The 17582-nt window shown below is 29.3% G+C and overlaps 2 protein-coding genes and 1 long non-coding RNA gene across 4 annotated transcripts; 1 reads left to right on the forward strand and 2 right to left on the reverse strand.

The window, feature by feature from the left end:
* The first annotated feature begins 73 nt into the window (after positions 1 to 73).
* Mrps6 (mitochondrial ribosomal protein S6) lies at positions 74 to 1626 on the forward strand. Its single transcript, XM_083081334.1, has 4 exons — positions 74 to 268; positions 436 to 575; positions 734 to 895; positions 1026 to 1626. Exons 1-4 carry the CDS (start codon positions 224 to 226, stop codon positions 1126 to 1128), a joined length of 450 nt encoding a protein of 149 aa, XP_082937460.1. The 5' UTR covers positions 74 to 223; the 3' UTR covers positions 1129 to 1626.
* Chd64 (transgelin calponin-3) lies at positions 1277 to 15720 on the reverse strand. The gene is made up of 4 exons (XM_083081333.1): positions 15490 to 15720; positions 3135 to 3271; positions 2826 to 3030; positions 1277 to 2575 (listed from the first exon to the last, which is right to left on the reverse strand). The coding sequence occupies exons 1-4, from the start codon at positions 15541 to 15543 to the stop codon at positions 2405 to 2407; spliced, it is 567 nt and encodes a 188-aa protein (XP_082937459.1). The 5' UTR covers positions 15544 to 15720; the 3' UTR covers positions 1277 to 2404.
* Positions 6739 to 10477, reverse strand: LOC145961288 (uncharacterized). 2 transcript variants are annotated; one of them, XR_014435606.1, is made up of 3 exons: positions 8534 to 10477; positions 7637 to 7759; positions 6739 to 7550 (listed from the first exon to the last, which is right to left on the reverse strand). It is a non-coding gene; the product is annotated as an uncharacterized LOC145961288 (long non-coding RNA). The 2 variants fall into 2 exon arrangements; XR_014435607.1 differs by having other exon boundaries at positions 6739 to 7515; positions 8534 to 10476.
* Positions 15721 to 17582: the final 1862 nt, after the last annotated feature.

The raw sequence follows: 17582 nt of genomic DNA on the forward strand, positions 1-17582 counted from the left end.
TCGCAACCCGTAGTGTGATTACGGCTTGGTATCGATACTATTTTGTGCATCTACATAGCTTACATTTCCAATGGTTATTTTATTCCATTGATATTTATATTTTTTCCTTCGAGGAGAAATATTGAATTGTTCGCGAATAGTGAAGTTATATTATTATTATTATTATTAATTTTTTCACTTATTTGAAAATTGTACTTGTGTGCGCGTGTGTGAAGTGACAAATATGCCAACATATGAAATGCCGCTGTTATTACGCATCATGAAAAAGGTATATTTTGTACTGTAATATATGTTAGGTTATTGTAATTTTTGCAAAATTGCGCTAATTGCATTTGTAATCTAATTGATTATTTTATTCACGCGAATAATATACGGATTTTTTTATATAACTTTTCCATTAGAAAATTATTATTATGAATTTGATATATTTTATAGCCGGAACTGGTAGCAACTTTAAAGAGAGCAACCTCAACGATATTCAGTACTGGGGGCTTTATTAGAAAAATTGAGAATTGGGGAGTAAAACCACTTCCATGCAAAGCCGTAGCTCATGGACGAGTTCATAGAGAAGCAAAGTAAGATTATACTTATAACACCATTAAATAGAATTTAAAGAAAGCGTAGCTTAATATAGTTTTGTATTTAAACTGGGACTAAGTGCAATTGATCATTTTCTTATTATGTGTTCAACTGGGAAAATATATACATGTATTTTTTGATTTTATATTTTCAGCCATTTTCTTATATATTTTGATGTACCACCAAGAGAACTAGATAAAATTGTAGATGAATGCAACAGAGATATTGATATTGTTAAATTACAAGTATTTAAACAAATGGAACCAAAGAAACAGAATTGTACGTTCCATGAGGAAATGTTACCACCACCATACAGGTATATATTTGTTTTCCATAATTTTTATAATGTAATTTATATATATATATATATATATATATAAATTACATTATAAAATATATATATATATATATGCATATATCTTAATCACTCTATTTTATTTACATAGACCTGGTGTTCAGAAATTGATGGAATTGGCAAAGAGGCGCAAAAATAATAAATATCAATTTAAATATAATAGTGGGTTAAACTATTATCCTTTTAATAAATAATTATAGATTTTTTTATTTGTGCATATATAGTATTACTTGTTTCAAAATAAAATATATAAAAAAAAATTGAATATACTTAAAATACTATAAACGTCTTATTTAAAAAGAGAATTAATTGATCTAGGGTAGAACAATTAAAAATGCAACATACAATTGCGTTTCATCATAAGTAACATTTAATGTAAAAATCACTTATTGATGCATTGTTTATTAACTCAATCAGCACTTATGAAAAATTATTATTTCTCTTAACCATCAATATATATTTGTACAAAATATATACTTAATATATAGTCATTCATCATTATATAATAATTATAATAATTATTATTATCTCACGTGCAACATGAATTTGTAAAATAATTTGGTTAGATTGTGAAAAATGTTCAACTGCAATGACAACACAGTTAGCCAAGTCTGTGGCTTCTCTCGTTGTACAATATACTTTGTAATATTTAACAAATATTATAGTAGTTGTCTGAATTAATGCTAACATGATATCTTTGTTCTTTTGTAATGTGTAGAATGTTTATGTATTTTCTATCCTGAGAGCTACACAGTCGCGTTATAAACCAATAACTTACACATTGATAGCATACATATTATACACATATAAATGGTTTCACTTTAAGTTGTCATATAACCAGGAAACGGGATATAAACTACATGCTATTTCTCTCTTGGAGTACTCACTTTTATCATACGTATATTCGATAACTATGACATATATCGATTCGGAATCATTAACGCGATACAATCGACATAAAAGTGACATAAGATAACAACAAAATTAAATAATTCATATTGATGCAAAACTTATATATAGTTTATTATACTTTTGGATGTGCATAGATTCTTAATAAAAATTGAAATGGCAAAAAAATAAATTTAATATATATAAACTCACGTGTTGTATGTGTGTGAGTATTGTTGAAAGTAGTTTAAAAAGAAAAAGATATATCGATAATATTAGAAATATCATAAAAAAGTAAATATTGCAGTCTCAAAAATGCCACTTGCGCATCCAAAAGTTAAATTATTTTTTTTCTCAAATTACATTTTATCACTTTTATTTGAAAAATTTTAAATCTTTTTATCTGTGTCTTCTCCCCTATTGCGCGCACAAGGAATATCTTGTGCACTATTTGATACATTTTGGACCTCGATGAACATGTATTATGCTATGTCTAAAGGAATACTTGCGTGTTGCGGAAACACAGTCAAGGGTAAGAGATAGAGCGATTTTGCTTTTCAGCGAAAATACGAAAGTAGTGGTTTACATATGTCTGGTGTTTCCAAAATTGATGCCGCTTTGATTAGCACCCTTATTGCTACCGTATTGTAAACTTATCACGCCCTGTCCGGCCCTGAGCTGTTCCTCCGTGAAATTGCGTACATTCTTATCCGCTTCTTTAGGACCGATACTTGGTTTACCATAATTACCCGCCTGTAAAGATATATCTTATAAAACATTCGAATATTTTTTACGATATATTATTATGAATTAAATAATATTCTTCTGATATATATGGAATTAAAATTTAATTCGCGAAGAGATTTTTTTACAGTTTATGAATCGGAAATAATTGATGTTTTAACAATTTTATAAAAAGAGCGGCTCTCTCTCTACAGATTAATAAAGAAATATACATGAAGTTTTCAGTCACTATATCCATGCTTATGAAATGGCGTTGTACCTTTCTTCCAAGGGACTGTAAGCAAATAACAACGGAATTTAAATTTTGTCTTTCCCAGAGATCTACGGTCTGAAAGGTCTCCTGCGGTGGAACACCTAGTATCTTCGCAGCCTCTAGAAAGGCGTTTATATTCTCCATGCATTTGAAAGCTAGCGACGTCCTATTAATTTTCTTCACCGAGCCCTCCTTGATGTCATTCACCAAGCTAGTGGAAAACAGAAAAAATACGATTAACATAAATATTTTTGCCTCGCCGACGATCCTCAAGTCGATCGGCATTTTTCGTTAATTTTTCGAGTCTTTAAATACACGCAAAGTAAGACGCCGTCCTTCAGGGTTTCGAAAAAGTTGTCCATGTCCCCGTTGGTGTTTATATTTTCGCCGGTGATGGTTTTGATCCATTCCAGACATTCCTGTGCCAGTTCCTCGCTGTACTTGCTATTGATCTGTAACATAAGTCAATTACCATGTTATCCTCTTAAGAGTGATACGCAATGGAAGATGTTATTATATTTTCGAGTTCTCGGTCGTAGGGCACAATGTTGGCTTTGATATTATGTGGAGGGCCGCTTATTAATTATGCGATGTTCTAGTATGAACCAAGTAATGCATCCTGTAGGGGCCACAACCATAGTCGGGTCACTGACCTATAACCCGTTACAACATCAGTTTATTTCTTTCAGTGAATACAACGCATACGTCTCTTTCTTGTGCTAGTTTTATTTTAAGAAAAGCGTAATTTTTTTCACGCATATACATTTGTCACTTTTAAATGTACAATAATTTTTAATAATATAATGATTCAATTTATCGGATTTTATTGTTAAGTTCTAATATACTGAGAGATGGAATTAAATAATTTATTTTGTGTAAAAGAAATCACACACACACACACACACACAAATACGCATTTCTATTCAGACAAACGATTTCTACCTGCCTATATGCGTGATTGCCTAAAAAGGAAAGGTTTCCAAGCATGGACCGTTGGCATTCATCATCCTGTAGCATGCATATTCCGTTAGATATACGGTGCTTCGGATCGTGATGCATTTTGCAGAGACCCGGCTATGTAAAGGGTATTTCCTGTCACATTTCTTTCATCAAATTCTGAGTTGAATCTGAATTGCTTGGAAAAGATTTTGTCCTATTTAATGTTCAATATCTTAATTTCTTATATCTTGATTATCAAGTTTCGCCATGAAATTCTGAGAAAATCGATTAACGATTAAATAGAAGAGCTATAATTTTAATCACCTGCGTTTCTCTTTCTTTCTAAAAAATTTAATTTTTAAAAACGAGTTCAGTCATTTCCAATCGAATTAATTATACTGTACAAATATATCATGTCTGGTATCCGCGTCAGAGTTTTTATAGCGGATGCAGTTTCAGATTTTCGGTGAGTCATTTTGAAGCGATTCGATGCCAGTACGAAACTATTTCTGCGGCATGTTTCTTCTAAAAACACTATCATCCATAAAGAGTATAAATGAATGCGTGTGTAGAGTACAGATATATTGCATATATATCTGTATATCAGTAGGAGGTGCATTTCAAGAGTTTCCTTGACAGAGACAATCATTCGAATTAAAATTGCAATAATATCAATTCTTCACATAAACATTACAAATTGCACTTAATATTTTATGGAAAATACTTATGACCAAACTTTCATTTTGTTTTCATATTTTAAAATCATTTTTTATTATCTTGTTCTTTATAAAAATTAAAATATTCGCCAAAATAAGCTGTTTTTGCAATTTCAACAATTTTACTGACAGCTCAGATCGGAAGGATAAGGAATCGTGAATAAGAATATTAAAAGAATTGCGAATAAGGATATTACAAAATATTGAATATTGCCATTGCATGTCAATAAGTTGTGCAATATATCTTCTTATAATGGAAATTCCTTTTGAATGATTTACGTGAATTTATTCTAATAAATTTTATTATATAATGTGAAAAATAATTTCCTGTGCTATAAATACGACAAATTTATTACTATTTATTGAAAATTAAAATTCTGTAATTTATCATTTTATTTTTCTTTAAATTGAATGTATTTAATTATATTTAGTAAATATAAATTTTAATTGTATTCTATGTAATTATAAATTTGCCGAGGGAATTTCTACTTCCAGTATTCTTAAAATTTTTGCAGTGCTTGTAATATTATATGTGCAAAAAACATGAATATTTTACAATATAAAGCCAAATAAAAATTATCAGACCAGTGCTAACTTCAAAAATTACGGAAAGTGAAAAGTTTGATACAATTATAATAAGGCTTTAAATTCATAAAAAAATGTTATGTATGTTTTGAATAATATTCGAGCTTGGTCATTTACTTTTGTTCCGCATAGTTGCACATTTCTCGATGATATCGCGTTCTCTTTTAAAGAATACACACGATACCGTGACCACCGTCGTTAGTAATATAGAACGCGATTGCTTCTATATTTAGACATTAAGTAAGCGCACAATAATTTTATTAACGTGAGAAGAGTGACAAATTTGAGCATAAACGCGAAAAAGGCACGTAACACTTTAGACCGCTTTTTCTCACATGAAGCACGTGGCATAAATTTCGAAAACTTTATGTATTTAAATATCTCATCATCGTTGAAAATATTTTATATGATTTTATCATTAAGATAATATGTGAAATAGATTAATAAGATATATAATTATAATTTTTAATATGATGTTATAAACATTTCTTTGATAAATAGAAACAGATTTTTTTAATACTAGATAATTTTTGTGTTGTTAAATTTTGTGTTATTAATTTCGTTGTAACATTATTAGTAATATTCTTAGTAAATATATAAAGATAATATAATATATGGAGCCAGTATATTATAGAAGAGTAGAATTTTAATTGTAATTTCACATATTCCCTCTATAAATGTGATATCACCGGATAACTGTCTATCTTATCAATATCAAGGTTAAAGCTGGTACAAATAATCAGCATTATAAATATATTGCACATCAGAATAAACAAACCAGGCAATATTCATCTAAATTTAAAAAAAGAAGTAAACTTTTTAAAATAATTTATCAATAATTATATTTTTTTTTATTATTGAATTTAATTCAGTGTACAAGTTTTGTTGTTTCTTTTAATATGTGTATGTAAGTACTCTGATTAATTTTTTAGTCTATTACAATATATTAAAATTTGGAAGAACTTTATATTTTTATAGAAAATTATATATATTTGGGGCTGCATATCAGAAAGAAAAGATTTTAAATAAAAAGATCCGAATAGAATTTTAAATGTAAACATTAACAAGAAGAGAGTTTCTAAATAGTTCAATCTACGAGGGAACTTTTATCTCTAGAGAGAGTGTTGTACAAATAATTCGATTGAACAGTACGATCAGCAATGGTTATCTCGTATTCCAAGAGGTAAGAGGGTTTGTCGTAGCTCTATACCAAGATGAGAGAAAAGGAGAGAAGCGCAAGTAAAGATACGAAGATATCTCTTCGGTATACCATGTGAACCTCGAAGCCTTTCGAACAGGCTCTTAAAATATGAAGAGCGCAGAGAGCCTTAGAGAGCCTTAGAGAGTTAGAAATTATGCGAGGATCGCACGTATTCTTCATATAAGCTATATAATACTTGCCATGAAGTTTACATCCAATTTCGAAGCTGAGAGAAAAAAATCTAAGTGTGTGTTATATCACATAAAAAAATCCATTCATCACTAACACCGGAAAAAATACATTTACCAATTTTTGCAATTAGCGGTTGTTGATCTTCAAAAAAGAGCCTCATACATTTATGTGACTAATTTCATCAAAAGTTTGTAAAAATTATATCGCACACGTATTAGTTAGTAAGATTTATCGATATTATATCTTATATGATAGATTAGAATTATTTTTGTACGAAATGAAAGAAAACTATTGGTTGCTTTATATAATGATTAAGAGTACTCGTGTATAAATTGTTAGAATCCAAGAATCGCGCGATAGCTTCGATTTTTTTAAATTTTGCTCGTAATATTATTCTGATATGAAACTTTCGTATTGATAAATCGTATTATTAAATTTCGTATTATTAAAATAAAGAAATAATAAGAAGCGTTAAGAATGTAAAAGGCCGAGTTGGGAAATAGTTTTCACAAAAGGAATTGTAATTGAAGAATTACGATGCATTTTCATCATGCTTCTAGAGACGACATTGATGCTCATGTCGTGTAATATTCACGTTCATGGTCGCAAGAATTAGGTCAGAGGTCTGCTGCCTTCAATGAAGCACAAGCCAGATTGAACAAATTGCTCGACTATGTCGCGATGAGCAGAGTCGTTTTGTTTATTGACTAGGGTGATCGTAATTTCGCAGGCGAAACATCTTAGTTGTCATCAATGTAAATATGCCAATGTTATGTAAATTATTATTAATTATATATACAATACTGAAATTTTTATATATTTTAATTTATTTACACACAGAGAGATATATATATCAATAATAGATAATATATACTGCTGAAAAATATAACGAAATTGTAAGCAATTATCCCGTGATTTATTGTTACATTTTCGAACGTGGCAAAAATTGCGTAGATTTACTTTGATTCTTCAAGGATGCGCGGATATGCAAGACCTTAAGAACTTGATTGATTTGCATGCTAGTATGGCGCACTTCTTGGTCGATGAGTAGAGGATCTCCTTTCTAAAGGAAGTTCGCAATCGTGCTTAACGACTGCCCTTAAGAGGTATACGCTCGTTACGAGGGTTTAAGCTTATATTATACAACACGTATACGTATTATACCGTCAAAATCGTTGACCTACTTTGTAAAACCGATCCATTGCATAATCTCCTTATGCGACTTGTTCGATCATACGCGTTTCTCGAAGAGTTAAATGCATGTGTGAGCAAAGGTTGTCTGGTTGCTCTTGACCGTATAAGGAACTCTAAACGAGAAGAGAACGGTCAGCTCGAAAGAGTCATAATATCTTCATACATATTGGAACATGATGAAAAGAATACAACATTCAAGGAGCTACAATTCTCTTATTTAAAATACAAATTGTATATCTCTTTGGATAGATCTTTTTTTTAACATTCTAAGAAATTCTGAGAGACCTCGGGTTATTTTGAAAAATATATATTCAAAATATATAATAAAAAAATATATAATATATAACAATATATAATAAAATATATATAAAATATAATAATAAAATAACAAAATATATATAATAAAAAAACTGATTAAAAATCGTTAAAATTAATTAAGTCAATTTAAGTCGTAATTTAAATTTCTTGAATAATACATTGAAATATTCTTAGCTTTGTTTGCATGTAATATATCTTGTATTTGAATTGTAATGAAAAGAATAATATTAGAATATCCTGTTGAGCAGAAAACGGATGAATCTAAATATTCCATGTTTGAGTTTGTAAAATGTTTTTGTTTCTCATTAGTACATGAGGAGTTAACATTCGGTATAGGATAAAAATTCCAAATTTCATATTTATAATATTACCCTATAATACAGTTTGTCTCATTTGTCGTATATTATTATTAGTATTATATATATTCGATAATATATAATAATTGAAGCTATATTATAATTTAGTGTCAAAGTCATGCGAACCGACTCGATTACTTAATCGTAAATGTATTATTGACTCTCACATATATGTGCGAATGTATATATGTACACACAAATTTCCATACTGACCATTTAAGAACTTGAATACACATTAAAATATTCATCATGACGGTACATGGGATAACGTCATCTTTAAATTCGCACGAGTCACGAATGCGATCTCTCCGAAGTTTTGCACGTTATAAGAAACTGCATTCACATCGTGATGAATGAGTAATAAAAAAACGGGCGAGAGTTATGTGAAACAAGATAGTATGTAGATGTATATACATATACGTGTGTGTACACTTTATAATTTTAATTTACTTTTTAATTTTCAACATTTTTTTTTAAGAAAATAAATATTATATTAATATTTGTCAATTTTTTACAAACATAAAATACAGATAAAATTTTCTCCATTTTCAACGATAGATTTTCTGCGCATGCAGAATTCTGTTTCCACTGTACAACTCATAAGAATCATGGGAACCCATAACTGCTAATTGAGAAGAATGCAAGGTCAAGGGGTTCCTGCGATAATATCGAGGTCATGGCGAAATCTTCGAAACTCGCTTATCTTGTGCACTCGATAATTTATTCATTCTATTATAATCAATGTGATATTCATGTAATTAAATTATTCATGTAATCGCTAAACAGGTTTATGTAAAAAAACGAATCTTTGAATAAGTTATCAAGAGTGCACTAAAGATACCCTTTATTGGCAATTTTTGCATTCTTTCATTTAGTATAATAAATTATATAAAGAAATATCGTAATATCGATTGCACGTAATGCATTTTATAGTGTTATATTGCTACATTTTCCATCTCTATTAATGTATCTCTAATTTATTTCCTCTCCCTTCACTTTTTATGTGATATATTTACAATTCAATGCAATTTATTTCAACACACAATTTTGATTTCAATTTTTCACAACACTTTCACTTGTTTAATATAAAATACTATTAACATTTTCCAGGAAAATATGTACTATGTAAATTAATAATAATTGTGGATTTAATTATTTTTCTAAATTTTTTATCATATTGCTTGAAATTTTTTTATTTCATCAATTTTGTCAAGTTTAAAATTAACTATCAAATGCATTTCTTCTTGAAACTTGTACTTTACGATCAGTGCTTTACGATCAAAGACAGACGTTACATATAGGAGTGGCTAGGTAATTCACTTGAAAGGAAAATATTTATTTAAGCAATAAATATGTGTGAAATATCGATAATTAAAGTCGTCTATAAGCCTTATGTCATCCGACGACGAATATGACATAAGAAAGAAACTATGCTGTAGAATGAGTCACAACATGGAGAAAGTTTTCTGGTAGGATGAATTTTACGTTCAGCGTTATGTTTTTCTCAATATTCCGATTCGACGAGTTAAGTAAGTTGCTTCCTGCAACAACACTGTTTCATAATCACGAAATAAGTAGGTGTATCTTGTGTATTCTCCTAGATAAATTTAGCAGGATGTATGATAATAAACTTCAAATTAAGTTACAAAATATGAAATATTTATAAATAAATATGTCTAAATAATCAATAATATTTAAGGTATTGAAAGATTTATATTAAACTATAATAAGAGATAATGATAGTTAATTTACTTATCTAGATTCTGTATTATTTTTGCAATCACACTATAAAAAATGAATTATAATGTCTCTCTTTATTATATCGAATAATATTGGAAGAAAAAGAATTAAAGAAATAAGCAAAATAAATGAAAGTGAATATATAATCATTCTATTACTAATTCTGACGCATGTAATGCATTTTTGAAACGCGATAATGCTTTTATCAGTTGTAATAGCTCACGTAAAATCATATGTCGAACGCGATTACGATGTTTCGAATTTATAGTTAGCTGGACTGCTTTTACATAAGATGAACTCTATTTAATATATCTTCTTAACATCAAAATAATTAAATTTCATATATTTTATTACTGTGTGTTCTGTTATTTAACATTATATAGTTATATTATGATACCAAAAAATTTTTTAATATTTAGTTAGCTATTCAAAAATTAAATTTTAAAAGTACATAAATTAATATATTTTATCGTAATTTAATTCATACGTGACTTTTTTATTATTTTAATGAAATTTTAATTTTAAGCTAATCTTAGCTAATCTTAGCTTAATCTTGATATTACAAGCCCAAAACCAAAAGATCAAATTGTATATCAAATTATTTTATCTGTTGTTCGCATGGAGATGCATAAGAATAATAAGACGCGCGCGCAAAGAATCCTTATTCTTCATTATTCGCTCCTAGAACGGAAACCACTTTATTCTACTTCCGGCCGTTAATACAGATATCCTCTTTAGGGATGAAGCATCTCTATTTTTAGAGTATGGTTATAATACTACACATTCATCGTATGGCATGGTATTCGTAGAAAAGACTGTACTGTCAGTAAGTTACTACGAAATCATAATTCCGAGGAAAAGATCATTATACAACAAAATAAGTAGATAATTACATATATATATATATATATATATATAGAAAAGATAAGAGAAAGTCACATAAAATATATAAACCTAAAAAAATAAAAAAAAATTGATTATCTATTGTTATAAACAATAATGAAACAAAGAAAATAAAGAAATATAAAACTCTTCAAGATAAATATATTATAAAAGATCATATAGAAAAATTCTTATATATTCTCTGCATATGTGTATTTCTGCCACGTCACATGTTTTCAATGTATTTTATTCAATCAATCATGATAATGTAATATTAGCTGTTGTATTCAAAGAGCGCCGACAGTAGTTGAAGAACACGTGCTTTGCAATAATATTCACCTTCGTGTCAATAAATGAAAATTAATTAGATTCTTTTTCCAGAAAAAAATAGATTTGCACGAGACAGTAATATCTATGATATTATCTCACTTGATGCTACTAATCATATGTATTTATTCTTCTGTTGGTTTGTGTAAATAGGCACATTGAACTCTAGCAATTATGGGAGATGATCATGGCTCACAGGTTTTAATTTATAGCACTGAAAGCAGTAATTATGTCTTTAATGATACCTCACAATGTCGCTGCTATCTTGGAATGTCATATATTTACATTCATTGGATGTTTGTAGCTATAACGAATTTTAATTAACTTTATTCTGTCCATAATAATAATAATAATACCGTTTTAATTATTAGACAATAATAATTATTAATAACACATAAAAATATATACATTTTATTAATAATAGCAATGACAATTTTAATTTGCATCATACAAGTGCCCTTTATTTTATAAGGAAATTATTGAATTTTTTATTGGATATGGCATCATTGTTGAATCATTGCTAAATTGATTTTTTATATAGAATTAATTATATTACATATGTAGTTCTTTTTCTTAAAAAACATTTAATGACAGATCATAAGTATTTTTTGAAAAATATTTTTAAATGTTTCTCAGTGATGGAATTTTAAAGCGATAAAAAAGTGTGACGAGTCTCAAATTTAATATACTAATTTTCTTTTTTCACAATATTCAACGTCACTCTTAAATCATGCGCGTCACTACATTCTGAGACAAATTATTTCGTACCGGTGAAGTATGACGAGCTGGCTCGAACTGCATTCCGCAGACGATAAGCATATCTTAGTTCGTAATGAGTGTGAGCTTCTCCACAAACTTATTGCGACGAATGTCTTCTAATATTGCGATTCGTAAAAAGAAATACGTATTTTCTTCTTATTCAATTTCCATAGCCTCTCATTAAAATGCAAGATAGCTTTTTACAATTGTGTAATTGTACTTTTTAGATGTTTTAGATATCAAAAATTTGCCATCTTTTTCTATTATAAAATAAAAATATATATTTTATAAAAAATTCAATTATATATTATCGAAAGAAATTGGAGAATGCAATTTTCAAACTTTAATTCCATAGCAGTTTTTCAATATATTTGTTTAATATAATATTATATATAATTTATTTATAATTGTATCGTAAATTTTTTAAATAAAATATAAAACGAGAGATACTCTATAATAGTAGGAATATTCATAAATTTAAATTTATAAAATTTACAATGTGGGATTTAAGAAATCATAACATACGGAAGAAAGAAAAAAATATGACTGATAAAAAATGACTCACTATCCATGTATGCGACAACATTCAGTATATTTCCATTCTTAGTGAATATTAATGATGCAATTCCACTAAAGTTTCTACTCCTGAGAAGATGATGTTCTATGTTTCTAACAGTACTTGAAGTACTAACGCAGTACTTGAAGTATTTAATATGGGAATGTTAAATGCTAATCCATACTAAAGAAATACTTATTAATTATTGATAAAGAAATTTCTCCGTATACAAAAGATTCATTCTTATTATTTATTAAACATAATGAATTTCCGCATTTATAAATTTATAAATTATTCAAATTTATAAATTATACAAATTCTACGCTTTGAACTATGAAATTAATAATGTAAAAATAATTAACGAATTTTCTACAACGAAAAATAAGAGGCAAGCAAACGAGTATTGATCATGCTACTCGTTTGGAGAAAGACAAAAGATATGGGCTCTCATTGTAGGATAGCGTAATTTCGAGTGTGGCAACATGAGAGAGAAATATTGAGGAGGGTTTTATAGAAGGAGAGGGGTTGTATAGCACGAACAGAGTCGAAGAAGTATACCATGGTCACCGGGTTTCGTGAGGGACGCTCCCTTCTTCGGCAACTGTGTGGATCTCATTTTATAATTCCCCTCGAAAGAGACCGCCTAGCAGCTGTTGCCGATTATGGAACGAAATGCCATGCAATGCTGAATTCCGCGGAATATCTGAGGTGAGAAAAGCGAATTAATCGAGAAATGCATCTTTTGTGAATGCACATAAAAATTAACTTTTCTTTTCTCACCTCACATGCTTGAATCGATAGAAATTATAATTTCTACTTATGATTGTATTTAAAATATACGATACAGAATGTAAAGCCTTCGATTTTTACTGAATTTTGGAATCAATTTTTTCTTGGCAGAAATATTAGATATATAAAATAATGCAATTTTTTTTCCAATAAAATTTTTAATACAATTTTTACTATTCCTAATGTTGATTATCTCCAAATAAGATCTTGATTTATCACAAAATTGCATCCACTTGTTTGTTATCTACATTGAATGCATTATTCACAAATTACATGATTATTAACTAAAGCATCTTTTTTTATTTTATCATGATAAATATCAAAACAAAACAAAATATTTCTAGCTCTTTCATCATACTTCAAAAATGTGTGAAAGATATCTCTTATCGTTTATCATAACGGTCAAATTAATTTATGACTGTGTAATAAACTTTCGAAATCGTATCACATTGTTTTATGCATAATCAATTAATTCTTTAAGATTTTTCTCTTAAAAAGAACGCTTTACTGTCGACTATATTTCCAAAAATTTTACTTCAGGTCATACATGTATATACTTGAATAAATAAGATTAAGATACTTTTACATGGGTGTGTGTTATAAAGTGACTTATGGCTGGCGAGAATCGCTTCGTCTCAGAATTGTGAAAGCGAGCGATTGTACACACATTTAAACACAGCTGCGAGATAAACGACACACTTGTATGGAATTTAATGCAAAGCTTGGCAAAGGTTTGCTAAGCTGGATAATTTATCGCGAATTTTTCTTAATCGTTGCGTGCATTTCCTATCTCATTGTCAGTACAATGATACCGCTTGCAAAATCATAATGCATTCTGTATACGATTAAAATCGGATTATGTTAATTAGTAAAACAAGAATTTTTAAATTGTTTAAAATTGCAGTAAACATGTGAGATACATGAAAAATACAATTTAAAATAATTTAAAATAATATATTTATTATAATCTGTTTAAAATCTGAAGTAATTTATATCTCTATCCTTTTTTATTCTGTTATTTATACGAATTTCTCTTGATACTCTCACAAGTTTATCTACACGGTAGAGATAAGGTAAACACGAGCTACATGAACGAATGCGAAGGTATGAGTAACGAAAGTCTGCCTCATTATTTACTGCGTGTGCCACATTCGCACATTATATTGGTACGCAGACTTCGTAATTTTTTTTGTAATAATATATTTGACAGAAAAATTAGGGTCACGTGCAGCTCGAAGTAGAGTTGTATTTCAAAGGATGATATTTACCAGATAATTTCTTATAAACAGCTATAGAAGATAAAGCTACTTGTATGAATAAGAAATAGATATTTAATATTTAAATAAAGAAATCAAATATCTTCAATCTTCTTGATTCTGTATCGATATAAAAAACTGTAGATGCTTAATTATTTAAATTTTAACACAATATTGTTTGCCATAATTATTGAATATTTTCAAACTAGAATAATTATTGAATGATTATAGAATTATTGAAAATTATAAAATAATACGATCATCCGAATTTAAAATAAAATGAAATATATTATTTATATATTTGATATTAATTACATTAATTATTATATTAATAATAATCAACGATATCTTGACACACACACACACATTAATTTTCATATTTTCACAACTTGAATTAGCCATTCGTTTTTCAATCAGTCTGAATCACTCTCATCCTATCCTAAAGCCGCACATCTCACAATATATAGATAAAAAAAATCAATAATAATAAATCGCAATTACTTATAACTTTAATTATTCATTTAAAATGATATTAAAAATGTAATTATCACTTCTAAAGAGACTTCACAATAATAATTAGTGCTTTATCGAAAGATATTTCAATGCCACATTGGTCATTTGCCTCATTGGTCTTGTCAGCCCAGCTGAGGTGAATTACCACAGCTCTATAAACGCGACGACGAACCGGGGATGCGCGTCTGCGCCCTGCGGAAATGCACCCTCAGTAGGTCGAGTCCACGTACCCTCGGCGTTAAGGTGGAGAGGAGGGTGAGCGGTTGACTAGGTCAGGGTGGCAGGAATGCCAACGATCGCGCGTACGAAAAGCGGGTCGACGAGTCCTTTTTCGCGCGGAACCTCACCTTTCTCTGCGCCTCGGCGGCAAATCCGGACTTGGCAGCTCTATTACAGGCCATCTTCTCTGCTCCTAGAGAGACGTGAACGAGCGCAGAACGTTTTTTATAATTTTACAGAATAGGTTCGTGAGAAAATTCGGGGGTCCGATCTCGGCGACACGAACACGACACTCGCACCTCGGCGGCCGCGGCTCGACTGAGGCGAACCGGCGCCGGCGACGAGACGACGCGACAACACGCTTCGTCGGAGTTTCTTCGAGGCACCCATTGGCCGCCCGCGCCTTAGTGTGTATCGAGTTTTCGTCTAGCGGCGCGCTCGCTACACGTGACCTCCGTTCTCCAGGCCTCTCCGGAGATGACGTCAGACGATGGAGATTCCTGGAGGCGAGGAGTCGAGAAGGTCTTTCTCTCCCGCGCGATATTACCATTAAATTCGCGCGCGCGCGCCAGCGACGAATATACAGGGTGTTTCGGTAAAAATGATCGATCTCTCGGCCGATCTGGGCCCGAGTGAGTAAAAAACGAAATAATTTTTTTTTTCTACGACGCATTTTCATCGAGATCTTTGTCTTCAAGATTAAAATTTGAGAAGCATTTTTTTCTTATGAATAATTTCTATATCACTGCATAGATTTTAATAATTATTTTTATTATTAAATAAAGCTCTCTAAAATAACGTGATAAATTTTTTAATATTACATTAGACAACCAGGAACGAATCACTCATAAGCCTTCTAACTTACAAAAAAATAATATATAAAATATATAAAATTAAGCCTCTTTTTTTATAATTACATAAACTTATAATTGTGAAATATAATTATAGAGAGAAAGTAAACAAATACATATATTTTTAAAATAAATATTTCATATAATATATAAAAGGAAAAATATGCAGTGCATAAATTTCGCTATAATAATGCAAATTTGGATCGTCTCTCTCGCTTACTCTTTTTTCTCTAACTACAATTGTAAGATGGAGATGATGTCAGGCTCAGAATTCTGAGAATTAGCCTTTCTCTCTCTGGTATCGTCTGAGAATTAAAAACTCCTTATTCAGATATCGCGATTCTATATTAATTTTTATGATGCGTATTTAATTTTATAGATATCATATATTAGATATATTTCATTCGAAAATATCGATAATAAAATTTAAAATAAAAACAAAAATTCAAACATCACAATAATAATATAAAACGGAATTTTTTGCATAAAGGAAGAGAGTTTAATTATCTTTTATTCTTTCTTTTAATTTTTTGCATTTTATTCTTTCTTGCAATAAACATTTATTTTGATATTTAATCTTAATTAATCTCTTTTTTCATATATTAAGTTTCAGTCTAAGAAATATTGTTAAAAAATCTAGCTATAATATTGCTTGAATTTCGGGGATTTTAATTTTGTTGAAACTTCTCATATATATCTTCTTCGATCTCAATTATAATCGTCAAGAACAAGCGACCTTCTTCGAGGTCGCTTTAGGCTTTCTGAAATAAAAAAGTACCCGATAGGTCATGGAACCTTCGATAGCTATAAGCTATATGTAGGTCCGAATGCCTTTGGACCCAACTGGTCCTGATTGTTGCTGCTTCTCGAGCGCACGATGGGAACTCGTTCTGGAAACAAAACTGGTATCACGCTGGCAGTTTATGTATGGGATGCACGAATTGTGAGTTCATGTATAGAATAATAAAAATATATAAATTCAGAAAATTTTTTGACACTACAAAATCACAGTATTATCAGAATGAAGAAATAAAATTCGATTCATACATCAGGAGCAGTTTCTGAATTGTGAGTCACACAACTTATAACTTACAATGGTAATAGACAATTTGTTAAAAAAATATTACATTTGTTAAAAAAAATATTACATTAGTTGCCTTTATAGCTCTAAAAAATAGCTTTAAAAAAATATTAATTGCTTTTATAGCTCTGAAAACAATTTTAAGTATTTATTGCATAAAGATTGAAGATATAATGCTGGTAAATTGCTTGAATTTGTTATTAAAGATCAACGTTATTATATAAATATGATGTAACAATATCTTCTAAAAGGCGTCTCAAAATTTGAAAATTTCATTTTCCAGATAATT

This window comes from Camponotus vicinus, unplaced genomic scaffold (genome assembly GCF_025532165.1).
Source record: "Camponotus vicinus isolate PSW18456_S1 unplaced genomic scaffold, iyCamVici1.0 SCAF_11, whole genome shotgun sequence".
NCBI lineage: Eukaryota > Metazoa > Arthropoda > Insecta > Hymenoptera > Formicidae > Camponotus > Camponotus vicinus.